Below are 27,425 nucleotides of genomic sequence, written 5' to 3' on the forward strand. Positions count from 1 at the left end.
AAATGTGGTTGAAAGGAATTGGCTAATCTTCCTTTAATTAAATGTCCATGGTTCGTCGATCATCATTTTGAATATGGAGAAAATTTAAAATTCCAAGTCAATTATCCTGATTTTCGAGGTACTTACAAATCAACAAAGTATTAATCATTTTAGCCAGAGTCATAAGATTTGGGATCTTATCTAGTATCCACCATGTGCCAATGATATTAAGAACCGTGTAGGAAATTAGATTTAAAATGATAAAAACTTAGATACAATTAGTTTCACAAAATTATTTTCACGTGAAGTCCATAAATAAAATTTTTTAGATGATTTGATATAAAGAAAATTATTTGTGAGTTTTTGCGGTTTAAAATATATAACAAATATGTAATTGTGTGTAAGTGTAACAAATACAATTCGGACACAAAATATACATACATCTTGTAATATAGCGAAAAAATCATTTATTAACCCAGGATACACTTTTCCAGCTTTTCTTAAATTTATTATTTTTACTATAAGGTGAAAACTCAGATGCAGTCGACTTCACTAAAATTGATAGTTAAGAGTCGCTAAATAAAAATTTAATCAAATCAGTCAAATTATCTAACCGCTCTCAACTATCAACTTTTACATGAAGTCGATTGCACAATTTTTACTAAGTAATAATATCATTCTCATTCCTTGACCCAATTGATGAACTCATTGAGATTCTTATCACCTTCAACTTTGTTCTTGATCATCATTTCCTTGAGTTTCAACGATCTCTCTTTGATTCCTTCATCTTCAAATAACATTTCCACTTTCTTCTTTATCTCTTCCCTTGACACCAATCCATTTTCATCCTTCTCAAATTCAATCCCAACTTTCCACACATCACAAATATATGTCTTATTAATGATTTGGTCACTACAAAAAGGCCAACACAAAAAAGGAACACCGCAACACACACCTTCCATAGTCGAATTCCAACCACAATGACTAACAAAACAAGCTATGGAAGGGTGACTCAAAACTTTCTTCTTTTGCATCACCCAACCAACAATTTTACCTTTATTTCCCTTAAAATTTTCCGGGTATAATAATGGGTTATTATTATTATTCTTGTTAACAACCCAAAGAAAAGGCTTGTTAAGAAAATCAAGTCCAAGAGCGAGTTCCTTGAATTGTTCCTTACTAGGTGATACCATGCTACCAAATGAAATGTATACAACGGATTTTGGTGGTTGCTGATCCAACCATTCTTGGCATGTTTTTTCTTCACTTTTGTTGTAATTAGTTGCAATCAATGGACCTATTGGTACGAGATTTGGTGATATGGAAAAGGGTCCTGGCTCAAGATCAATGGTTGTGTTGCAAAGCCACCATTTTGCTAGCTTTAGGGTTTGAATCTCTTGCTTCATGTGATGGAAGTAGAAAGTGTTATCCAAACAGTACCATGGCATGGCACTTGCATCTATCATAGGCATGTTTGAGCACAACTTAATTTTCTCATGTTCTTTCCTTGGGAGTCCTGATGAAATTCCAAAAGAGATAATTAACTATATATAGAAGATATAATTGCTTGGGAATTATATATATAAATGTATTTAGTAAGGAAGTTCATGGATCGGATCCAATCCACATATCTGCGGTATTTATCCGAATTTGATTCGAAAATTGCGAATATGGATTCTACCCGCAAGATTATCGGATCGAATCGGATCCGATCCGCACACTTATAGGATCAGATTACGGATTTTATTAGGTATTCGCATATTTGCGGATCTGCAAAAATAAATAAATAAATATTCTTCTATGCTTAGTTTCAACTAATAATCATATATGTTTTATTATTTTAATTTTATTATTTAAAAAAATATATTTAATATTATTTTAAGAGTAAAAATATTTAAAAGAGTAGAAAAATGAATTTTATTAATATTTTTTTAATAAAAATAAATTTTAAAAAATATTTTTTATATTTTATGAATATATCCGATATCCGATCCGATCGGCAAATATGCGCATCGGATCCAAGCTAGTATTTAGATATTTCTAGGCACCTTTTCTAGAAATTTTTAAAAAATAAATCATACTCAACTTTTATGAGATTTATTAAAATTTAACTCAATTCTTTTCTATTTTAAAATATACATGAACTTTCTTTGAATTTTATTTATATAATATTATATTTTGGATATAACACTAAATATAGATAAATGTCATACATGCAAAAAATAACTGAGAGTCATAATAAATTTTATTAAATAAAATATATTTTTGACTTTATCTATATGTTATAAACTACATAAATAAAGGTAGATTAAATTGATAAGTTAAATAGAAAATGGATTAGATTAAGAGATTTCTTGCTCTAAAAACACATAAAACTTTCTCTTCATGAATAGTACATATTATATGAAAATGAATATTTATGAATGAGTTTTACATTTTCAAGTGATTAAATTAACATAATTAAGGAAAATATATTTCTTACCATTTTGAGAATCTATAATGCCCTCATCAATAAGCCTCTGCATGGAATCAAAGGAAGCCAAGGAAGTTGCTGAGGCAGGCCAGAACAAAGCCCCTTTGAGGCCCAAATTGCTAGCAACTTGCAAGGCCCAACCCATGTTCTTAGTTACAATAATACAAGTAATCTTGTTATCACTATCCATAGCATTCACATCTTCTATAAGCTTTGGAAGCATAGCTACCATTGTTGTTTTTATGGACAATATAACCTTGGGCTGATCACTTCCATCATCCTCAGGGCCCAACCCATCTGGTAGGGACACCACCCTCATTTGTGATTTTACAAATTTACCCTCACTTGCAGCCCTATTCACCCTATTGAAGTTGTTATCTGAGGTCAAGAAAGTGATTTTGTATCCATTTGTGGCCAAAACTTGACAAAATTGAAAAAGGGGACTAATATGTCCTAGGATTGGGTATGGTATTGCTAGAAAATGTGGTATCCCCATGCCTCTTAGATAATGGATGAATAAAAATTTGCAAAGAACAAGTTTTGTGTGTGTATGTATGTTGTTTAGAATAATTGTTGAATTGTTATTATATAAAGGATTCACACATTGAATCTGCCAAGTGCCAATATTGATGGACAATTTATATCTTGTCAAGTCAAAATAACGTATGCTCTAGGTTTGATTTAAGAAAAAGTTATTTGGCATATTTCAAGTCATAACGTATGCACTGGATTTGATTTTAAAAGCTATTTGGTAATTGGTATATGAAGAATGTCCTTAGAGAAACTTTCCAAAAGAAAATTTCTAGAGAATAGTCCTATATTTAGATGTATAAGAAAAATTATAAGAAAAACTGCTTTAATTGACCAATAAGTTTTAAGCTCATATATTGTCAATAATTCTATTTTTCATCATTCTAACGTAACTCATAAAATAAAGCTAACATGACTGAATATTCATGGATGGTCATAGAGTGAGCAATACTTCACAATTTTGATTTATATTGTTTTTGTCTAAAGTCTCTGATACGTTGTTGAGTTGTTAAATGGAGTTGTTATAGACTTATAGATGACAAAAACTAAACATATTTTAAGAAGACATCCATTTTGAGTTCACATTGTTAATGTAAAAAATTTTAATTTTGTTAAGACTGTATTGTTTAGGAATACTGAGACTAAGATTGGAGACTAACGCTTAATATTATGTTTAATAATAAAAATTTAAACTAAGATTTTAGCACCTCTTAATTTTTATCTCTTTTTTAAATACAGTCTAAAAATATATGCTGTGCATTAATAATAATGGACTAACTAATACCCAAAATTAAAGTTACCTAAAAAAATGTTAAATATTTTGAGTTCAGCCACACATACAACATAATATCACAATATGAACTTCATTAATTAAAATATGATCAACTTCAGAAAAAGAAAATGAAAATTTTTAACACGAACTTCAAGTTAAAAATTTTGAATTTAAATTTACAAATAATACTTTTTATACATTATAATGATGATGAGTATTTTAAAAAACACTCTCCCTGGAAGAAAAAAAAAATTAGAATGATAGATTCTCATAACTATACAAAAAAAATCAGATTTAACGCTAAGTTCTTATATCATTGTTACGGTAAGCCTATTAGTTAGGTTCATATGAATTATTTAGCTAATTAGGATTATAAATAGGAGATTATTATCATTGTATTGAAAAAAAAATTAATAAATTAATATTGAATTTGATTTAGTTTGGAGTACTAACAATCATCCTCTAAGTTTAGAGAAAATCAATCTATATCTACAACTGAGGCCAGGAAGAGAAAGTGGTACATTTGGAAATAAAGGCTTGTCTCATAAATAATCTACCAATATATTTGTAAGAGGTTCACCAATATATATATATATATATATATATATATATATAAAGGAAATTTATAATCGTTTTAAAAACCCACAAGAAGTTTCCCTTAATTCTCTCAAAGAAGAGATAAAAAAGTTAAAAAGAGCAATTTCAGAATTAAAACAACAAAATATTAATATGGACTACAGATTACTAAAAATAGAAGGAGAAAACATAATAAAAATCCAAGAACAATCTTTACAAAATAATGAAGGAACTAGTAATATAACAATTCCCGAGAATTATATTAACCTAGGTACAGAAAATTATATAAATATTATAACATTATTAGTAAGTCAAAAATGGTTTACTACAATAACTTTAATAGTAGAAGAAGAAAAATTTGATTTAATAGCTATGGTAGATTCAGGAGCTGATGTTAATTGTATACAAGAAGGATTAATACCCACAAAATATTATGAGAAAACTACAGAAAGAGTCTTAATGGCAGAAAATGACAAAATGACTATAGACTATAAGCAAAAATTTGTAAAAATAGGGTATGCTTTGCCACTACATTCTTTTTAGCAATAAATATATCTCATCAAGTTATATTAGGAAATCCTTTTACTTTATTATTATATCCCTTTAGGGTGTGTGTGGTTCAAGTATTACTTTGTTATAAAGATTCCATTTCCATGGGAATTAAAGATACCCAAGGGGAAGGTGGGAATTGAAATGATGGTATTTTGATTCCCGGGAATCAAACTTACTTAGCAATAGCTTTTCAAACTTTGAACCAAACATGGGAATATGATATTCCCATCTTAAAATTCCTAGGAATTATTTATAATTCCTCCAACCACACACACCCTTAATGTCGACATTGACGGAATAACTTGTACAAGAATCCCCAATCATCTTGTCCATTTTGAATTTCTCACAAGACCAAAACAGCATGAACTCAATATGTTACAACACCTATCTACACAGGTTAGTGTAATGGAAACAGAAGTAAGACAAATTAATTGTTTGAGCCTAGAGAAAATTTTACAACACTTACCGTGTCAAGTTAATATTATAGAAAGGAAGACAAGACAAATTAACTACTTAAACCAAGAAGTTACACATAAAAGAATAGAAGAACAATTACAAACTCCAGAAATACAAGATAAAATAAAAGCAATTGAAGAAAAAATTAAAAAAGAATTATGTAGTTTAAATCCCACAGCTTTTCAACATAGAAAATTACATGAAATAGCTTTACCATATGAAAATGGGTTTAATGAAAAAGATATACCAACAAAAGCAAAACCGATACATATGAACAAAGAGTATCTAGAATACTGTAAAAAAGAAATACAAGAATATCTAGATAAGGGACTAATAAGGCCTTCAAAATCACGCTGGAGTTGTACAGGCTTCTATGTGATGAAAGCATCTGAAATAGAAAGAGGTGCTCCAAGATTAGTTATCAATTATAAACCTCTAAACAAGGTATTAAAATGGATTAGATATCCTTTACCAAATAAAAGTGATTTAATTAAAAGATTAAATAAAGCAAATATTTTTTCAAAATTTGATTTAAAATCAAGATATTATCAAATTGCATTAAAAGAGGAAGATAGATATAAAACAGCTTTTATAGTACCTTTTGGACATTATGAATGGAATGTAATGCCTTAAGGATTAAAAAATGCTCCAAGCGAATTTCAAGAAATAATGAATAATATATTTTACCCGCATATAGAATTTACTATAGTATATCTTGATGACGTATTAGTATACTCAAAAGGAATAAAGCAGCACATATATCATCTAGAAAAATTTATGGATATTATAAAAGAGCAGGGATTAGTTTTATTAGAAAAGAAATGAAAATTTTTACAACTAAAGTAAGGTTCTTAGGATATGAAATTTATCAAGGAACCATAGTACCTATTAAAAGAGCTATTGAATTTGCAGATAAATTTCCAAATGAAATAACTGACAAAAAACAATTACAAAGATTTTTGGGATGTTTAAATTATGTAGCAGAATTCTTACCTGGTATAAGAGTTATTTGCGAACCTCTTTATAAGAGATTAAGAAAAAATCCACCTCCATGGACAAAAGAAATGACTTCTATAATAATAAAAATAAAAAATGCAGTAAAAGAAATACCTTGCATAAGTATACTAGACCCCTCGGCTAAACTAATTGTAGAAACAGATGCATCAGAATTAGGATATGGAGGAATTCTTAAACAAATACCTCCTAATAGCTCAAAAGAACAAATAGTAAAATATCATTCAAGAATTTGGAATCAAGCTCAAAAGAATTATCCAACAGTTAAAAAAGAAATACTTGCCATAGTATTATGTGTTTCAAAATTTCAAGAAGATTTATTTAATAAAACCTTCTTAATAAGAACTGATTGTGAAGTAGCCCCAAATGTTTTAGAAAATGATGTCAAAAATTTGGTCTCAAAACAAATATTTGCAAGATGGCAAGCTATTTTATCATGTTTTGATTTTACTATTGAACATATAAAAGGAGAACTAAATTCACTCCCTGACTTTCTTACTAGAGAATTTTTGCAGGGAAAGAATGGAGCAAAAAGCAGCCTCTAGTGAAGATTATGGTCAACCTTTTGACCAAATAAAAGAAACAAAATTACATATTACGGTTGTACCAGCAAAACAATTATCATTAAGGCCTATGACAATGTCACAGGTTGTAAAAGCAGCACCATCATCGTCATCACCTTCTAAGAGCCCTTTAATTACTGCTAATAATAAATTCACATTATTACAACCATCTGACCTCTATAATACTCAACTCTTGAAAGAACAATTTCCTTATTATGAGAAACCCAATCTTATGAAGATATAACTATTGAAAAATAGTGGTTCAAGAAAGACAGAAAAACCTTATACAAGACTATCTTCCCAAATACTTTCCATTATATTCCTATTAACCCACAAAAAACCAAAAAAATTTATGAATTCATATTAGTAGACACCGGATCCATCGAATTAACACATTACAAAGATTCCAACACTAAGCAGCCTATTTATTTAAAAATAAAAATTATAAAAATATTATCCTTGCAAGAGTGGGAAATACCCCCATATCAGTCTAAAAGCTTCTCATTAAAATTTGAACCTCAGAACTATACCTACTATGATTACAAAGAAGCCTGGAATCATATTTTATTTCTATCACCAAGTCCCCATTCCTGGTTCATTTGGTTTAGAAAGGGATATCATTACAATTTTCTAAATGGTTTCAAGCATGGTTCCAAAACTTTGGACCAATGGAAGCTTTCTTCCCAAAAGAAGCCAGTATGACATATGAATATTTTAAAAGCAAGTCATCATTCCTACAAGAATATAAATTTATTTCATTCATAGCAGCCATGGGAATAAACTGGATTATGACCTGGGAATATGATTCAGCAGCATATGAAGAATCTCCAAGCATATAATATCTAGTAAGAGTAATAAAAATTAAATGGTGGAACAAATATGATATAAATTTACTAAGAAGAACAGCTATTGATCAATGGTTAACAGCATCACAAAAGCGTCCAGCAACAACAGCCTCAAGCACCACCAAAGAACAAATAGCGTATAAAAAAGAAACTCAATTTTTAGCACAAAAGAGACAAATTATGGCAGCTTTAGCTGCAGCAACTTCAGAAGAAGATATTCAAAACTCTTTACAAGCAATACAGACCGTGCCTCTTGGAGAAGATGAAGAGGTCCAGTCCAGCCCAGCTCATTACTATCAAGACTCACAAGACCCATTTGAGATGTAACAAAGTACTGTATATGTAATCAATGTAAAAGTCCAATCATGTAAAAAAAAAAAAAAGAGAAGAAAAGGTAAAAAGTAAAAAGTAAAAAAGTAAAAAGTAAATGTCGGCAAACAGTAAAAGCAAACAGTGAATGTCGGCAAACAGTAAAAGTAAACAGTAAATGTCAGCAAACAGTAAAAGCAAACAGTACTGTTGGCAAATAGTACCCAAATAGTCACCATTTTGGGTCTATAAATACCAAAGGCCTCACTCATTCAAGATCATCAAAAACTTGAAAGTTCAAGAAATCTCTCTACTCTTATATCTTCTTACTTTATAAATTCTCCAAGTATTTGTAATCATCTTCAAGAAGTGTATCAACTTTGCAAGCAATAAAAATATAAGTTCATCTCTGTAAGCTTAGTATCTTTCTTTTCTTTATTTTCTCAGTTATTGTTCTTGTAATATGAAAGAATTTCATAAAAGGCTTAAATCTTTAAAATTAGTTAGAAGAAATATGAAAACAAGAGTAATGGCAATAGATAGAAAAATAAGAGAACTAATAACTAAATCTTTGGAATTAAAAGTAGAAATAAAAAAGATTGACAAGAAAATAATCAGAACCAAAAAGCTTCTACAATAAATTAAAACAAAAAAATCAGTAAAAACTGCTAGACAAACTATTAAGAATAAACGCATTCATTATGTTAGAAGGATGCATTACTTACATGTACAAAGCATGAGACAACTTTTAGAGATAGAATCAAGAATACATGTATATAACGTTCAAAGAATGGATGACAATCCCCAACCTACGGTACCTGTACAAAATCTAGAACCTCAACCTTTATAAGAACCTCAACCTTTATAAGAAACAAATCAACCTATAATATATATATATGCTATACAAGGCTCAAGATTCTGGAGTCAGTCAAACACAAAACATAGTAACTAACTCTAACTACCAAATAACTAACTTAGATGATCGTTACAAACTCATATCAAGCCACCTAAACCTTGTCTATCACAAAAGAAATATATGAAATTGGGGTACAAAATTTAGTAAATATTTTAAAAGTTGTTTGGTTATTTTTTTATGTTAGTTTTAATGTTTTAAGAGTTCTTAAATCATATATAACTACTAGTGGGTCTTTAATTATATTTTCAATGCTTAGTGGAACTTTAAATGCTTAATGGATTAGAAAAAAGTTCTATTTAGTTTTGGTCTATGATGCGCGGATACTGACACGTATACGAGACACAACACGACACAACACGATACGGGACACGCCGACACGTGAATTTTAAAATTTTACAAAATACGGGAACACACATACATATAAAATATAAAGTACCTTTTAGATAAATCGTAATGATATTTTGATATTTTATTGATATTAAAATATAAATTAAATTTTTTAATTATTTTTAATGTATTATTTAAATTATATCAAGTATTTAAAATATTTTTTATTTTAATAAATAATAATATATACTGTATCTAAATTTATTTTAAGAATATATGTTAAGAATAAGACTGGATACGGTGACACGTGATGATATTTAGGTGTGTCTAAGCGTGTTTGGAAGATATTTTTTTCTTTTTTATTAAGATACAGTTAGACAAGCAGACACGCGTATCAGACAAATGTTAGTGAGTGTCGTGTTTAAAATGTGTTCGACACGCAAACACTGCTTCATAGATTTTGGTAATTGAATTTTTAATATTTAGTGGTTGTTTTTAATATAGTGAAGCAATAAATGCTTAATAAATTATTCAATAATATGTCATCTATTTATTCAATAATATCTTATCAGAGATTTTGTGGTGATCGTTCTGGTTTTATCAAGATAATTTGTGACAATTAAAACCAAAACTTATCACTCATCTTTTCATTTATTTTTTAATATAACATTTATGAAAAAAATCTTTTAAAGTAATTAATGGTATACTTTTTTCTCTAAAGTGACAATATAATTTTAGAGGAGTTGGATCCAACATTTATATCCTTCTATGAATAAAAAATAAAAACACACTTTTGATTATTCTCATAAAAAAGATGTGCTTAAATAGTAAAATTCCTTATAAAATTACATTTCACTTATTTATAGATCCATAGACATCATTAATCAAAATACAATGAGATTTTCAACAAAACTTCATTTTATTTATTCGAAATCATTTTGCCTATCAACAAACCATAAGATCATCAAAAATTTCAAAATGCAGGCAACCTCCAACTCTAAAGTTACCAAAAATAATCACATTAGTTAATAGTCCTTAGCCCAGTTGATGAACTTGTCTAGATTCTTTGAAGACCTACCACCTTCCACCAAGTTATTCAGTGTCACTTCCTTCAGCTTCAATGATCTTGCTTTTATCTCTTCATCCCCAACCAATTCCTCCACCTTTTTCTTTATCTCACCCCTTAATACTAATCCATTTTCATCATCATCCTTCTCTACTCCCAATCCAACCTTCCAAAAATCACAAATATAAGCCTTGTTAACAAATTGATCACTGAAATGTGGCCAACACAAGAAAGGAACACCACTACACACACCTTCAACAGTCGAATTCCAACCGCAATGACTTACAAAACAAGCAATTGCAGGGTGGTTTAGTACTTTCTTCTGTGGACACCAACCAACAATCTTACCTTTACTTCCTTGAAATTCATCTGGGTATGCATTATTTGATTTATTTCCATTCTTATCATTGTTACTACCTGTTCTTACAACCCAAAGAAAAGGCTTGTTAATGAGATCGAGCGCCAGTGCTAACTCTTTGAATTGGTTAGATTCCATAACTGCCAAGCTACCAAATGAAACATAGACAACAGATTGAGGTTGTTGTTGATCCAACCATTCTAAGCAGGTTGTGTCTTCTTGCCAGAATGAAGAGCTTTTGTTGTTGTTGTTGTTGCTGTCATTAGTAGCTTCCATTAATGGACCAATTGGAAGGAATCTTGATGATATCTCAAGTGCACCAGGCTCAAGATCACAAGTGGTGTTGCAAAGCCACCAACTTCCCAACAACTTCATTGTTTGTGTGTCTTCTGCCATGTGATGGAAAAAGTTCTTGCCAAGGCTACACCATGGCAAATTTGCTGTGTCCATCATAGGCGAATTTGGTAAAAGTTGAAACTCTTGTTTCCTTATTGGTAGTCCTGGAATCCCCAAAAGAAGAATTAAGAAAAACTTTAGAAGATTTTATTAAAAGTTGAGTAGTCAAAGGTTAAAGTTTCCCAAAAAATTTTAAAATGGGTATTTTAATAACCAACAAAAATTTATTCTCTAAAATTTTCAAGAATTATTTGTTGAAGTTGCTTTCAATCACATTGTTAATATTTTAATCGAATAAATACGTTCTTAACAAATTTTATTATAAGACAATCAAATATAAAAATATTACTATAAGATAAATTAGTTATGGGAGGACCAATTTTAAAAACTTTTAGAACTAATTTAAATATTTATTTAATTTTAAATAGACAGTTACCTCTATAAAAAATGTTTTCATGTGAAAAACTAAAAATGATATTGTGAACCGTTAGATAATTTGACATGTCTAATAATTCATTCTATCATCTTTCTATCAAAATGTCTTTATAAAATTAGTTACCTTTTAATTATACAAATTACTTAATAAGTAGATCCAATAGTATTTAACTGATGCAATTTAGAGGAGTAAAATCCATAAATGAAATCAAGTTGGGTTGGTCTAGTGGTTAGCTCACTAATCCATAAATGAAATCAAGTTGGGGGTTCGAATCCCGCCTTGTGCATGCAGCAACCCATTGGCCAGCGGCAAACCCTTAAATGGAGCTCAGTACCGCGCGGATTAGTCCTTGACTTGCCGGGCTGGGAGATACCGTGGGAACCAAAAAAAAAAAAAAATCCATAAATGAAACTCATAATGGGTGAATCTCTTACCCGTTTGAGAGTCTATAATTCCTTGATCAATGAGGCTTTGGATGGAATAATATGAGGCCAATGAAGTTGCTGAGGCAGGCCAGAGAAATGCCCCTTTAATCCCCAAATTGTTTCCAACTTCCAAGGCCCACCCAATGTTCTTGGAAACAAGAATACATCTGATCTTGTTCTCACCATTGTTGATGTCTTGTATGAGTTTGTGGAGCTTAGGAGGCATGGTGTTCCTCATTGACAAAATCACCTTTGGTTGGTCACTTCTATCATCTTCAGGGTCCAACCCATCTGGGAGTGTCACAAAGTTTATCATCTTTGATGATCCAACATCATCATCACTAGAAATCTTCACTCTCTTTTCGATGAATTCTGAGATCACAAAAGTGATTCTGCAACCATGTTTGATTAAAACATAGGAGAACTGAAGAAGGGGATTCATGTGTCCTAGAATTGGATATGGCATAACAAGAAAATGTGGATTATTGCTCATTGTGTGTGAACAAGCTAAGAGGGATGGATGGATTACTATTGATGTTTTTGTTTGTGTTATGATTAAACTTAGATATAAAAATGTGTATTTTATACTTCATTGGAGCTTCTTGATTTATTACCACGTGATTGTTTGTCGGATCAGTTGTGTTTAGTCAAACCGTGGGTCTCAAGAATTTGGATTTTGGACTACAATTTTTTTTTTTGGTGACTTAATTTGGACTACAATTATTATAGAGTAAAAGACTTTTGAGTACTTAAACTCTTATATTTTGTGTTGCTACAAATTTTATCAATTTTGAATTTTAATGTGTTTATTTTATTATCAAATTGAGTTTTCTAGTTCATAAGTATTTTATTTTTATTTTTGAAGTGTTTAAAATATTTGATCTGCTAATAATGATAATAATAAAAACAAAAATACTGTTTTTTTTATATTGTTGGTCCCTTTATGATGAGGATAGGGCCACGCACCTCTCATACCAACAAAATATAAATTAAAGTCTATACAATATATTATTGGACAATAAGGAGTTTAGTCAGATGAAAAAATTCCTCACGGCATTGTGCCTGTGTAACTAAAAAGAAAAAATGAAATTGGCTACACCAAACTCAAATTTTTATTATTATTATTATTATTATTGAAAAAATGAATTTGGCTACACCTAAATTTATATTATCTTAAAATAATAATGTTAGGAACTCGAAACTCGAAATGTTTTTTTTTTTAAATCGTATTATCCTTTGTAAAAATAAATAAGAGTCGGGTTACATCTGACTCATGTGATTAAACACTCAACACTCAAGTTAAAATTGGTTTTGATATGTATACAATGACTTTTGTAAACAATGTGAATAATAGGTTTTTAGAATTGATCCAGTAAGGTAAAAAAATACGCCACCCCTAAATTACTTCATAAACCTTAACATTAGGATAATCATCTGTACACCTAGTAAATTGAATATCCAACCATTGTTAACTGTGCATAAGTAAATATAGTTATCTACATGCCTATTGAATTGAACATTTGACATATCTATTATTCACATTGTTTAATATTTTCATTGTCTACCTATACTTTTCTAACTGAAATAGCCAATTCTGTTTTATCCTCCATTTCTGATTCTCTCACTCTCTTCGTCTCTTCTTCTTCTTGTTGAGCTGAATTTCAACATGGTGCGTTGAGTTTCAACATTTGTAGTAAGATAAGTGTGTTACTCTGATCTTATTTTGAGAGTGACTATTCTGTAACTTTATTTGTAATAAGTATGTAACATTCCGAAATTCTCCCTCAACAAGTCAAGTTTGGCAGATAATGCTTTATTTTCTGTAATAACATTAACATCTGATTATCACTTAGTTATTATTCTTTTATGGTCCAATTTGAATATCAAATTAAAATGGATATTTTTATGTATAGAAAAACAACTTCAGTCAAATGATGTGTTGTATGTTTTGTTTCCTTATAATATAACGTTGTGTTTCACCGTCGCTATAAGCAACTACTCATCATCATGTGAAAAACATTGTTTAAAAAGAAGTAGTGACCAGTGCCCACATTTGTCATCTAGCATCTAATTTCAAACTTGCTGATTGGACTTTGAAATAATTAATCTACTTTAATAGATATGCAACAATCAAAAGCTGTTTAGCGTGTATCATATGTAATCCAAACTTTACGTGATTAGCACGAAATTAAATGGATAATATTTTTAACTTTTTCTGTCTCAGCTATAGCCAACAAAATTATTATTAGTAGAAAATAATATTGTAATTCTAATTTGTCACTTTTTTTTTTCATTCAAATATCAAATAGGGTATATATTATCATCATTTTGCCCGATTGATAAACATTTGATGATTTTTTGAAGACTGGCCAGCTTCAACTAAGTTGTTCTTTATGACTTGCTTCAATTTCAAAGATCTTTCCTTTATGGTTTCATCTTGAAGCAATTGCTCAACCTTCTTCCTTATCTCTTCCTTTGATATGAATCCATCTTCATCTTTGTCTAATCCAATTCCAACTTTCCAGACCTCACAAATGTATGACTTGTTCCAAAATTGATCACTGAAAAATGGACAACACAAGAATGGTACACCACTGGACACACTTTCAATAACTGAATTCCAACCGCAATGACTTATGAAACAAGCAATTGCAGAGTGGTTCAGTACTTTTTTCTGTGGTGCCCAACTAACAATTTTACCTTTACTTCCATGAAATTCATTTGGGTATGTGTTATTTCCCTTGTTATCATCATTACTTGTTCTTAGAACCCAAAGAAAAGGCTTGTCAATGAGATCAAGTGCAAGTGCTAGTTCTTTGAGTTGGTTGGATTCCATAACTGCCAAGCTACCAAATGAAATATATACAACAGATTGAGGTTGTTGTTGATCCAACCATTCTAAGCATGTTGTGTCCTCTTGCCAAAATGAAGAACTTTTGTTGTTGTTGTTGTCACTTTCAATCAATGGTCCAATTGGTAGAAACTTTGGTGATATGGAGAATGCTCCTGGCTCAAGATCATAGGCACTATTGCAAAGCCACCACTCTGCTAATTCCATATTATGCATCACATCTTGCACAATATTATCAAAGAAAATCTTACCTAGGCTAACCCATGGTAAATTTGTTGTGTCCATTATAGGCATATTTGGGGAAAGTTGAATTTCTTGTTTCTTGGTGGGGATTCCTTCAATGGAAAAAGAAAAAAAAAAGCCTATAAAGCTCTTATCACACATTTAATTTATGGTAATACAGAGACAATAATCTAAAGATAGTTTATTTAACTCAACATCTATAATTACATATTAATTACATTTAATATTACTCAATTATTTCAGCAGGAACTAAAAAATGCAAAATAAGATAACTGAATATAGGCTATTTCAAACTGATTTTACAGTAAATGAAAATAAACTTAGGATATGAAAAATGATAGGTAGAAGTTAAATAAACACAAGTTATTTAGTAAAGAAAATTACTGTGACAAAAAGAAGTAAATATACTATTCTTACCATCTGAATCAATAATTCCATCATGCATGAATCTTGGGATACAATAAAGGGAGGCTGAAGTAGTTGCTGAGAATGGAAAGAGAAAAGCTCCTTTGATTCCCAATTTGTGAGCAACTTGCAGGGCCCAACCCATACTAATTGTGACAACAATGCAAGTGATTTTATTATTAACATCCAAGGCATTGATATCTTCTATGAGCTTTGGAAGCAAAAGAGGCATGGATCTTTCCATAGAGACAAGCAATTTCACAATATCACTTCTATCATCTTCGGGGTCCAAACCATCTGGGAGAGTCACAAAATTTATGTTTGAACAACCTTTGAGGTTGTTGTCTTGTGCATAACCAGCAGCAATTTTAGCCCTTTTGTGGCTGAACTCAGTGTGTAGGAAAGTGACCTTGCAACCATGTTTGGTTAGAACATTAGAGAATTGTGTTAGGGGATTAATGTGTCCTAACACTGGAAATGGTATAGCAAGAAAGTGAGGGATTCCCATTTTGCAAATGAAAAATGTTTTGCTGAGAGAAAGAGAGAATAAATAAGTATATGCTATTGTTTTGAGTAGCTATATGATATTATCATGAATCCATTGTATATATATATATGCAATTAAAAATTAGGTATTGCACAAAACATGGCCCTGAAAACAGGGGATTGGTCCAAAGACTTGAAGCACAAGACTTCATACTTAGAAATTTTTTTATAAAAATTAATTTAAAATAGTTGTCCTATGTCATCTAGCAACTAAGTTCAAATTGGTTATTTCAGAATATAGTTACATGACTTCACTAATTAGATATCATACTGCATATCAATTTGCTATATTTTTTACATAGAATATTTTACATATAGTGTATTGCGTACTGTGTACTCTTTTAAAGTCTAAACATATTGCGTTTCATGTAATTATAACTATATTTTAGATTAACCAAAAAATGTTTAATTTAATATATCTTTTTAACAAGATAATATGTTTATTAAAAATGATACAAGAAAGTCACACAAAACCATATCTTAGTGGTGTTTAGTTCTAGATAATTTTGTGTTCAAAGATTCAAATATAATGAATTTTCAAATTAAACAATAATACACTGAAAACAAATCCAAATTAACTTCCAAATTATTATACATATCATTGTATTATTACTACTTTGCCCAATTGACAAATTTTTCAAGATTTTTTGAAGATTGGCCACCTTCACCTAGGTTTTTCCTAGTCACTTCCTTCAATTTTGAAGACCTTTCTCTTATGCCTTCATCACCAAGTAATTGCTCCACCTTCTTCCTTATCTCTTCTTTTGATATGAATCCATTTTCATCCTTGGCTAATTCCATTCCAACTTTCCACACATCACAAATATATGATTTATTCCAAAACTGATCAATAAAAAATGGCCAACACAAGAAGGACACTCCACTAGATACACCTTCAATAGTAGAATTCCAACCACAGTGACTTATGAAGCAAGAAATAGCAGCATGTTGCAATATTTTCTTTTGTGACACCCAACTAACAATTTTACCTTTATTTCCATGAAATTCATTTGGAAATGCATTATTTTTATCATCATTACTACCTGGTCTTACAACCCAAAGAAAAGGCTTGTCAATGAGATCAAGTGCAAGTGCTAGGTCTTTGAATTGGTTGGATTCCATTACAGCTAAGCTACCAAATGAAACATATACAACAGATTGAGGTTGTTGTTGATCCAACCATTCTAAGCATGTTGTGTCTTCTTGCCAAAATGAAGTACTTTTGTTGTTGTTATTGTTGTCACTTTCCATCAATGGTCCAATTGATAGGAACCTTGGTGATATGGATAATGCTCCTGGCTCAAGATCATAGGCACTATTGCAAAGCCACCACTCTGCTAATAACTCCAAAGTTTTCATTTCTTGCACAAGGTGCTTGAAGAACTCATTGCCTAAGTTACACCATAAGACATGTTTAGGGTCCATCTTTGGCATATTTGGGGTAATTTGAATTTCTTGTGATTTGATGGGGTTTCCTGCATTGGCAAAATAAATTTAAGAAAATATATAGAGTTTTACTCAGTACTAATTAATAACTCAAATACATAAATAAAGGGATATAAAAACAAAACGTAAAAAAAAAGGGGGGGGGGGGAGACTTAAACAAGAAAACAAAAGTAAGAATGTAATGGAATAATTCCAATGATAAATTTAAATGGTATGAAATTCTTATTAACATGTTATTATTATTATTTCAAAAAAATTCTTGCATATAAAACATTAACCATTAAATCAGTTATTTTGTATTTGTAAATAAATATATATACTTGTTTATCTTTTTTAATATATATTTATATTTTATATTTTAATATATATATATATATATATATATATATATATATATATATATATATATATATATTATACAAATAATAAATTTAATGACTGATTTTTAGTATACAAATAATATAGATATTATTTTTATAGCATATTCATTTAGTAGAAATTATTACTTCAGCTAAAGATATAAGTTATAAATAGCTATTTTATGAACTTAGATAACCTTTTTTCCCCATAGATAATTTTTTGAAGGTAGCTAGGTAGAGCAAGACTTCAAATATTCTCTCTTAAACATTCAAGTATATGGGCTAAGGTGTCTTATTTCACACAGCTAAAGATATTTTAATCAAAATTATCCACTAAAAACAACTTTGGTACTACCAATACATATATGTATGTATGTAAATTAGTATTCTTACCATCTGAATCTATAATTCCATCCTCCATGAGCTTGGGAATGAAATGAACTGAAGCCAAAGAAGTAGCTGAGAAGGGAAAAAAAGCAGCACATTTAATTCCCAATTGGTGACCAATTTCCAAGGCCCAACCCATATTAACTGTCACAAGAATACAAGTGATCTTGTTCTCAAAATCCAAAGCATTGATATCTTGTATGAGCTTTGGAAGCAAAGAAGGCATGGTGCTTTTGATGGAGTGAAGAACCTTGCTAAGGTCACTTCTATCATCTTCATGGTCCAAACCATCAGGGAGTGTCGCAAACTTTATCATCTTTGATGATGATTCCTCATCATGATCATCAATTTTTGCTCTTTTGTGGTTGAATTCAGAGTTGAGAAAAGTGACCTTGCAACCATAATGTTTGGCTAGAACATTAGAGAGTTGTGTAAGGGGATTAATGTGTCCTAGCACTTGAAATGGTATTGCAAGAAAGTGAGGGATTCCCATTTTTCAAAGAAAGTGGGAGGAAAGAAAACAAATACTTTTAAATTAATTAAGAACTTATAGAAATATTCTGGGAATGAATTAAAATTGTATATACTATGTTATGTATATGCGGTTGCATGTTGAGGAGTTCAATTTGGATATGAATACTTGAGACATTGATCACTATGTTCTGCCATATGCACGATGGGGATTGGACATATAATATAAGATCAAGTAAAGGATATGGATGATATGATAAATATATGTCAGAAAGAGAAAGGTTTGTTTTGGAATCAGTCAGTGTTAAACCAACCAGTGTTTGTGTGATTTTGAAATCAAATTTGTATCTAGTTTGTATCGTTTCCTATGCATATTGTTCGAACTAAACCAATCATATATATTTTTTTATTAAAATCTTTTATAGGTGTGCATATAATGATATTATAATAGTGGTTACAATGGTTATTTTTGCAATATTTAAATAAGAAATCATCAAATCAATGTCATCAAGCATGTAGTAAGGAAACTTGGACCACATATGAGAGGTGTCTGCATGCCAGTGAGTCAGTGACATATCAAACGATTTGGTTATTTTATTTTATTATCTCTTAATTTCTTCGTTGTTCTTCCTCTTCTTTTGTATGGATATCATTGAAGGCAATGACAATGAAGCTGAAAACTCAGGAGTTAGCACTTAAATACGAAAATGATAATACTAAAATATATAATTTTATCTGTACAAGAAAATTCTTAAAAAGAATTTTAGATTTAATTAATAAGCTGTTTGTAAATTATTGAAAAACTGTTTTGTTGAAAATAGTTTTTATGAATTTTTTTTGTATGTCTTCCTTAAGATGACCAAAGAAGACCTTGCCAAGTGTGTGCCATGCAAAGTGTGTTGGATCCATCATAGGCATGTCTCCAGAAAAATTAATTTCCTTTTTTTTGTTGGGGTTTCCTGATATTTCAGAGAAGAAAACATCAAGTAATAATAAATGAAAATATACTTTTATTACTTAGTAAATAAAATAAATTAGGAAGACATAAACTCATAAAGAAAGCAAGAAAGTTATAGATTTGATTTTGGGGATGACAATGGGTAGGGTAGGATAGGGTAGGGTAGGATTTGGATTCAACTCTAACTCTACCCATGAGTTGAGATTTTTATATAAATTTAACCCTATTTTATTTGCGGGTTGAAAATAACACAATCTTAACTCTACCTGTTTTTAATCCGCGGATATCCGATTCTACTCGTGGGTTACAAAAAATATATAACATTATTATATAGTTTGATGATAATTTAAAATAGAATTAACTTTTATATAAAAATAAAATAAATTATCAATTAATAATTTTTTTAGTGATTAAGGATCTTTTGCATTTAGTGAGAGATCATTGATTCAACATCCATTCAAAATATATTTTTATAAGTATATAACATATACATACATATAAAATGTGGGTTGGTCGGTAGAATTGAGACTTAGCTCGCATGAAAATTATACCCGCATCTTACTCGACCTGCTATAAATTGAATTGACAACCTCGATTGAGTAGAGTCATATTAGATACCTGCAGATAAGATATATATTGCCACCCTTGTTTGATTCATTATAAAAGCTAAGAATGAGTAGAAAATTCATCAATGCTAATTTGTAGATTTGTCAATGTATGTTTTAGGTATGGAATTGTGTTCTATCTTGTCATTTTCTAATTAAAACTTTTGTTTTAAAAAAGTTTGCTTTACATTTGTCAGGGTTTAGGTAAGGAATTAAGTTCTTGTCAATTGTCATTATCATTATCTAATTAAAACGTACGTCTATCTTTTTGTACAAAATTGTAGGATATTACTCCCTTCATTTTAAATTAAATGTTTGTTTTTATTTTTTATTTACAAATTAAGGTTTGTTTTCTAATTTCAAGAAATCACTAATTAATTTTTATTCATTATACTCTTTATTATTAAATGAAAAGAAAGAAAGAGTTAAAAATAGAGAATTAATAAAGAGAAAAAATAAAATAAAGATATTTTTATCTCTTTTTTAATTGCTTACTTTTTCTGTAAAACTTAATTATTGTTTTTGTGACTGTGCACAACTTAGAAGGGACCATTAATTTAAAATGGAGTATTATATTAATATTTTTTTAAAAGTAGCGTGAAACTAAAACAAATAAATATTCTTAATAAGATATGTTTAATACTTACATATATATTTTTTATCATATAATTAATAATTTCTTATTTTATTTAAAATTCATTTTTTATCCTTTATGTCTAAGTTGCTTTAAATTTACCTTTAAAGTTCCTAAAAAATTTTAATGTTATCTAATCCGATCCTTTTGCTAAAACTATTAACAATTGTTAATACTTAAATTCGTTCTAAAAAAATATATTTTTTAAATTAGTTTTAGAAAAATTTTATTAATCATATTTATCTTTAAAAAATTTAACTATAAATAAATTAGTTTTTTCCTAAATTAAATAATAATAATGTATCATATTAATAAAAAAAATAGTTAGAACTTGTCTTATTTAATATTCATTATTCATTGTAACAATTAATAAATTTTAAGTGAGACAAGTTCTGATTGTTTGTTACTAATATTTTTTTGTTACTAAATTTTTCCAGTCACAAAATAATCGGCAGGTTAAAAATTTTTCACTCATTTTGCAGTCACAATAAAGAAAGATTCTGTTATTTTCTGTTATGCTCAAGGAGAATGAGATAGAGAAAGCTCAAGATATTGTAATTTAGCAATATGTGGCAGTTATGATTCTGTTAAGCTTGCTGTTTGACTTAGTCTTTAGCTCTCTCTTTCACAGCTCAGTGTAAAAGGCTGTGATTTATAGGATTTTATTCTCTTGAAACATATTACTTTGTACACTTTTATTTAGTTTCAAGTCTACAAGTCTACAACTCAGTTTTCTCTATCCTCCTGTGTCACAATTCTATGCATTCCTTGTGTTTCAAAGACTTTCGAAGCTTAAAAATAGGGGTGCACATGGGGCGGGTGAAGCCGAATTTGATGGGATTTAAATTCGACCTGAAATATACATTGGATCTATTTATTAGATTCGAATCCGATTCTAGACCCGATGAAATCAATACACTTTCGGACCATAATTATACCGAATGAAAACCGAGTAAAAATCGGGCCGTTAATATTACATTACGTTGATACTTTCTTGTAAGCTAACATGTAAAAATATCCAAATTTTCAAGACTCCAAACATTATTTAACATGGTAAAATTTATTTAGAAAAATATAATAAAAACCAACCCTTCTTTAAAATTAAAGCATAATCACAATCAATACTAAAGCAAAACCACAATCAATACTAATATCGTCTAATAATACCAAATATTTAAATCAATACAAATAACACAATATTATGCATTAATCTAAAGTCTTATGCATTCTAAACATAAAACATTAACTTATAGTCTTATAATGACTAATAACACAAAATATTAAGGTTTACAATACTTAAATTCCACGTAAGAATAGTCATGATCCATCACTAATAACACAAAATATTAATTGTGTATGATGACCGGGCCACCGGGCCGACTTCGGGTGACCCGAGCTATGGCCTGGACCCGACCCGAAATAATGACCGGGTCTATTTTTGAGACCCTTACCCGACCCTAAACCCAATGAAATCACAACAAATTAGCCCCTAAAGTGTTCGGGGCTGGGCTGGGTCTGTGCACCCCTACTTAAAAACATCACATCCAATTCAAAACCTTAAGGGAGTAAATTAATAGGTCTCTCATCTTATAAAATTTTCACTTTTTCTTATTTTTTTCAATGTAGGACTAATTAGTTATTATTAACTAATTTTTTGTAATTTTTTATTTTCATATTTCTAGAGAATTTATAATTTAAAATTAGAATTTAAGTTTTAAAATTTAAAATAAAAAGATAATTTTAAAAAATTAATTGATATTAGTTAAAAAATATTAGCTCCTTAATTGAATTCAAAAAGAATAAGTGTATAATTTAGAGTTTAAAATTCAGCCACAAGTATAAAATATATTTAGAATACAAATATATATTAAAAATAAATTAAACCATACATATTTATACACAAATATATTAATAACTGATTTTAATGTACAAATAATATTTTTGTTAGTTAAATTTTGTCCACATAATACGACTCATGAAACTTTATTAAGTGTATACACTTGTCTCTCTAACTCAAGAAACTTTAATTCATAAAAGAGATAGGGAAATATCATGATCATCTTAGCTTTATGTTTATTCTAGCAAGATATATATTGAAGATAAAAATGAATCTTCAACCCAACACAGGCAAAGAAATAATAATTTATTTTCCAATGCATTATTTTGCCCAATTGACAAAATTTTGAAGATTCTTTGTAGATTGGCCACCTTCAGCTAGGTTGTTCCTACTCAGTTGTTTCAATTTGAAAGATCTTTCTCTTATGCCTTCATCACCAAGCAATTGCAACACCTTCTTACTTATCTCTTCCTTTGATATGAATCCATTGTCATCCTTGTTCAATCCCAACCCAACTTTCCAAATATCACAAATATATGATTCATTCCAAAATTGGTCAATGAAAAATGGCCAGCACAGAAAAGGAACACCACTATATACACCTTCAATAGTAGAATTCCAACCACAATGACTTATGAAACAAGCAATGGCAGAGTGGTTTAATATCTTTTTTTGGGATACCCAATCAACAATTTTACCTTTTCTTCCATGAAATTCATCTGGGTATTTGTTGTTTCTCTTGTTATCCATATTATCTGTTATGATGCATAAATACAAACACATGTATTAATAAATATAATATGACATACACAATGGGTAAGTATGAGAGTTTCCTAAAAATAAAAAATACAATAATATTGAATATGTATATTAATTTAACAATGTTATGTATATATTAAACATCAACCAATAAATCAGTAATTCTTATAAAATATATATTAAAAATATATAAAATAATACATATAAATATATACAAATACAGATTAGGTGACTAATATTTTATGTACTACAAATATATCTTTTGTATTAGTTCCATCTTTATCAGCATTTATGATAATTGTTTCATTTTTTTTTTAACAAATTGTACATTTTAAAATAATATAGTGGAAATCAAAGGATTATTACCGATAGAATGAAAATTTTATATTTTGGTTGAATAAATTATTCACAAAATAAGAAATCCCCAAGAAAAGAATTATATATATCTATATGAATGAATAAAATTGAAATATTTATTGATTATATATATACCTGGTCTTATAACCCAAAGAAAAGGCTTGTCAATGAGATCAAGTGCAAGTGCTAATTCTTTGAATTGGTTGGATTCCATTACTGCTAAAGTACCAAATGAAACATATAGAACAGATTGAGGTTGTTGTTGATCCAACCATTCTAAGCATGTTGTGTCCTCTTGCCAGAATGAAGAACTTTTGTTGTTGTTGTTGTTGCTGCTGTCACTTTCCATCAATGGTCCAATTGGTAGGAGCTTTGGAGATATGGAGAATGCTCCTGACTCAAGATCATAGGCACTATTGCAAAGCCACCACTCTGCTAATAACTCCATAGTTTTAGTTTCTTGCACAAGGTGCTTGAAGAAGTCATTGCCTAAGTTACACCATAAAAAGTGTTTAGAGTCCATCATTGCCATATTTGGGGCAAGTTGAATTTCTTGTGATTTGATGGGGTTTCCTGCATTATTGGCAAAACAAATTTAGGAAAATATATAGAGTGGAGTTTTACTCTGTACTAATGAACTATCAAATATATAAATAAAAGTATCCACCACATGGCTGTGAAGGTTTAGATGATTAAAATGATTATCCCATATATGAATTAATGTATTAATATGGATATAAAAAAATTAAAAAATGCCAGGTGAAAGACTTGAACAAGAAAAAAAAAATAGTAAGAATGTAATGGAGTAATTCTGATGATGATGTATCAAATTCTTGTTAATGTAAATATCATTTTGTTAGCATAGTCATTTAGTAAAAAATTCAAAAAAGGAAATTACTTAATTATAAAAGAAGAAAAAGAAAGTCTAAAAAGTGTTTAAATTTTACTTCACCTAACTTAGGTAACTTTTTTGTTTCAAATATTCTCCCTTAAGCATTTTAGTTTATAAGCTAATGTTTCTTATTTCACATCGCAATTAATAAATACTAAATAAAGCAAGTTTTGGATGATTTTAACTGAATTTTTTTGTTACTAAATATTTCCGTAAAGATATTTTGTAAGATTATTCATAACTTTTTACATTGATCAAGATTATCCATTAATAATGCATGCAAGTTATTCTTACCATCTGAATCTATAATTCCATCCTCGATGAGCTTGGGGATGAAATGAACTGAAGCCACACTTGTAGCTGAGAAGGGAAACAGAGCAGCACATTTAATTCCCAATTGGTGACCAACTTCCAAGGCCCAACTCATATTAAATGTGACAAGAATACAAGTGATCTTGTTCTCAAAATTCAAAGCATTGATATCTTCTATGAGCTTTGGAAGCAAAGAAGGCATTGTTCTTTTGATAGATTGAAGCACTTTCATGCTGTCACTTCTATCACCTTCAGGGCCTAAACCATCTGGAAATGTCACAAACTTTATCATCTTTGATGATTCCTCATCATCATGATCTTGAGCAGCAGCAGAATTTTTTGCTCTTTTGTGGTTGAATTCAGTGTAAAGAAAAGTGACCTTGCAACCATGTTTTGCTAGAACATTAGAGAGTTGCAAAAGGGGATTAATGTGTGATGAAACTTGAAATGGTATTGCAAGAAAGTGAGGGATTCCCATTTTGCAAAGAAAATGAGGGGGAAAGGGGAATGTGATTAGATTAATAACTTGTTATGATATATGTGTGGTTGCATGTTGTTGAGGACTTCAATGAACACTTGAGAAATTGATGACACTATCTTCTGCCATATGCATGTGCACCATGGGGATCGGACATATATTATGTCAGAAAAAAGAAACGTTTGTTTCTGATTTGGTCAGTGCTAATTCACCAACAAGTGCTTGTGTTGTTTTAGAAATCAAATTAGTAGTTTGTATCAGTACCATTTCCTAGTTTGTATCGTATCATATACATATTGTTAACAAAAATATTTTTTTTTAAATAAAATAAGTGACTGTATATTTATATATAAATATATATTATTTATTTTATATATTGATGGTTATCAGTGACTAAAAAAAGGAGTTGAATCTTGACCTTATTTTCAGTTGAGTTTAACTTTTGCTTTTAATCAAGAGAACTTAGGAGATATTTAATTTTTGTCTCCTGTCTAGTTAGGAGATATTTTTTTTTGTTTCCTGGATTACATAAATAGTAAAAGAGCAGAGAAGAGAGAGTGACACCCAAAAGTATCTTGGTTCAGCTATTCATTGCAATGTAGCCTACATTATCCATCACAATTATGATGAAATTTTACTATCTTTTTCACAAGGTACATACACCAATCTTTTCCTATGATATACCCAATTCTATCTGAAACAAATCCAAATTCTAACTCAATTTGAATTTGATTAGACCTCAATCTAACTTTCAACAGCAAAGTGCTAATCCAACTTGTAAAGAAATCCCCACAAGATCATGAAACAAAATAGAAAGATGTTCAAAGAAAACTGAGACATCTTAAAGTTTTTTCTCCAAATTTAACTCACTTTCTTTTACCTCTTATTGACTTTTTCTTACAAATATCACCATATTTACTTTTTTCAATGAGACTCAAACAGACAAAATTGACAAAAAAAATTACTAAATGAGAACCATGAAGGAGAAGAACTCAACAAGTTTAGGAAGTTATGAGAACCGAACTCTGTGCTTAGTTCTTACACTCTTTCCTTCAACCCTTGCCTGTTCACCCTTATTATAGAAGAGTGAAGTTTCCAAGGTTGAAACTAGTTCAAGGTCCATCCTGTCTTCTTCTCCTTCCTCTGAGCTTGCAGGTTGCAGCGGCTTCGTCAGTGATGAGAAAGAAGTCCGAATCTGTTGCATGCAACTTACTCATTCTCTTTCATACTTATTCTTCAAGCTTTTTTAATCTTGACCGTAGAGCTTTGCTTTGGCTCCAAGTTTTGATTTGGACCCTAGATCTTCTGCTATCCATATTTGACTTTGATTTTTGCATGGTTGCTTGATTTATGCTTGTAATTTTGTGAATTTTTTCTTGGTTCCTTGATATAGCACAAAGGATTAATCTCTACATACAAGTGATTTTGCTATACAAGTCTTACAAGTCCTCTAATTGATATTACGTTCAAACGCGCTTGTTATGCACATATCTTTCACGCGCCTCTAACAGATTTTTAATTTTTGAAAGGATTCCATTTTCTTTTTCGAATTTCTTGCCTTCTCTTTCTCCTTCTTTATTTACGTGCTTTCTCTCTTTATTCTCTTTCTTCGTTATTCTCGATTTTCATTATTTTTTGACATCAAACTCTAAAATCGTTTTTGAATATAATGGATAATTTAACTTCAGATTGTCAGATGAACCAGTGCGTGAACCTTGCCTGTAAAATTTGTTGTTAATTATTCCTTGTTTGAATTGAATCTAATGTACTAGTTCTTATTAGAATTAATATAATCTTGTCCATTTTATATCAGACGTTCGGGTGTAGATCAGGAATATTTGGGTGTATTTTTATAAAAGTTTGGGTGTATTTACAGTTTATGACTTTTCAT

At 29.7% G+C, this 27,425-nt stretch overlaps 5 protein-coding genes across 6 annotated transcripts; all 5 read right to left on the reverse strand.

The window, feature by feature from the left end:
* Positions 1 to 438: 438 nt before the first annotated feature.
* LOC130976978 (UDP-glycosyltransferase 83A1-like) lies at positions 439 to 3,003 on the reverse strand. Its single transcript, XM_057901964.1, has 2 exons — positions 2,462 to 3,003; positions 439 to 1,495 (listed from the first exon to the last, which is right to left on the reverse strand). Exons 1-2 carry the CDS (start codon positions 2,946 to 2,948, stop codon positions 660 to 662), a joined length of 1,323 nt encoding a protein of 440 aa, XP_057757947.1. The 5' UTR covers positions 2,949 to 3,003; the 3' UTR covers positions 439 to 659.
* Positions 3,004 to 10,086: 7,083 nt separating this feature from the next.
* LOC130975027 (UDP-glycosyltransferase 83A1-like) lies at positions 10,087 to 12,554 on the reverse strand. 2 transcript variants are annotated; one of them, XM_057899863.1, is made up of 3 exons: positions 12,004 to 12,554; positions 10,632 to 11,237; positions 10,087 to 10,545 (listed from the first exon to the last, which is right to left on the reverse strand). In XM_057899863.1, the coding sequence occupies exons 1-3, from the start codon at positions 12,485 to 12,487 to the stop codon at positions 10,520 to 10,522; spliced, it is 1,116 nt and encodes a 371-aa protein (XP_057755846.1). In that variant the 5' UTR covers positions 12,488 to 12,554; the 3' UTR covers positions 10,087 to 10,519. The 2 variants fall into 2 exon arrangements, with proteins under 2 accessions (XP_057755846.1, XP_057755845.1); XM_057899862.1 differs by having other exon boundaries at positions 10,087 to 11,237.
* Positions 12,555 to 14,139: 1,585 nt separating this feature from the next.
* LOC130976656 (UDP-glycosyltransferase 83A1-like) lies at positions 14,140 to 16,082 on the reverse strand. The gene is made up of 2 exons (XM_057901570.1): positions 15,506 to 16,082; positions 14,140 to 15,180 (listed from the first exon to the last, which is right to left on the reverse strand). Exons 1-2 carry the CDS (start codon positions 15,999 to 16,001, stop codon positions 14,318 to 14,320), a joined length of 1,359 nt encoding a protein of 452 aa, XP_057757553.1. The 5' UTR covers positions 16,002 to 16,082; the 3' UTR covers positions 14,140 to 14,317.
* Positions 16,083 to 16,607: 525 nt separating this feature from the next.
* LOC130976485 (UDP-glycosyltransferase 83A1-like) lies at positions 16,608 to 18,888 on the reverse strand. The gene is made up of 2 exons (XM_057901358.1): positions 18,238 to 18,888; positions 16,608 to 17,514 (listed from the first exon to the last, which is right to left on the reverse strand). Exons 1-2 carry the CDS (start codon positions 18,722 to 18,724, stop codon positions 16,652 to 16,654), a joined length of 1,350 nt encoding a protein of 449 aa, XP_057757341.1. The 5' UTR covers positions 18,725 to 18,888; the 3' UTR covers positions 16,608 to 16,651.
* Positions 18,889 to 22,947: 4,059 nt separating this feature from the next.
* Positions 22,948 to 25,534, reverse strand: LOC130972953 (UDP-glycosyltransferase 83A1-like). Its single transcript, XM_057897305.1, has 3 exons — positions 25,039 to 25,534; positions 23,988 to 24,425; positions 22,948 to 23,491 (listed from the first exon to the last, which is right to left on the reverse strand). The coding sequence occupies exons 1-3, from the start codon at positions 25,532 to 25,534 to the stop codon at positions 23,058 to 23,060; spliced, it is 1,368 nt and encodes a 455-aa protein (XP_057753288.1). The 3' UTR covers positions 22,948 to 23,057.
* Between the last annotated feature and the right edge of the window lie 1,891 nt (positions 25,535 to 27,425).

The sequence above is a fragment of the Arachis stenosperma genome, chromosome 4 (genome assembly GCF_014773155.1).
Source record: "Arachis stenosperma cultivar V10309 chromosome 4, arast.V10309.gnm1.PFL2, whole genome shotgun sequence".
NCBI classification, from domain to species: domain Eukaryota; kingdom Viridiplantae; phylum Streptophyta; class Magnoliopsida; order Fabales; family Fabaceae; genus Arachis; species Arachis stenosperma.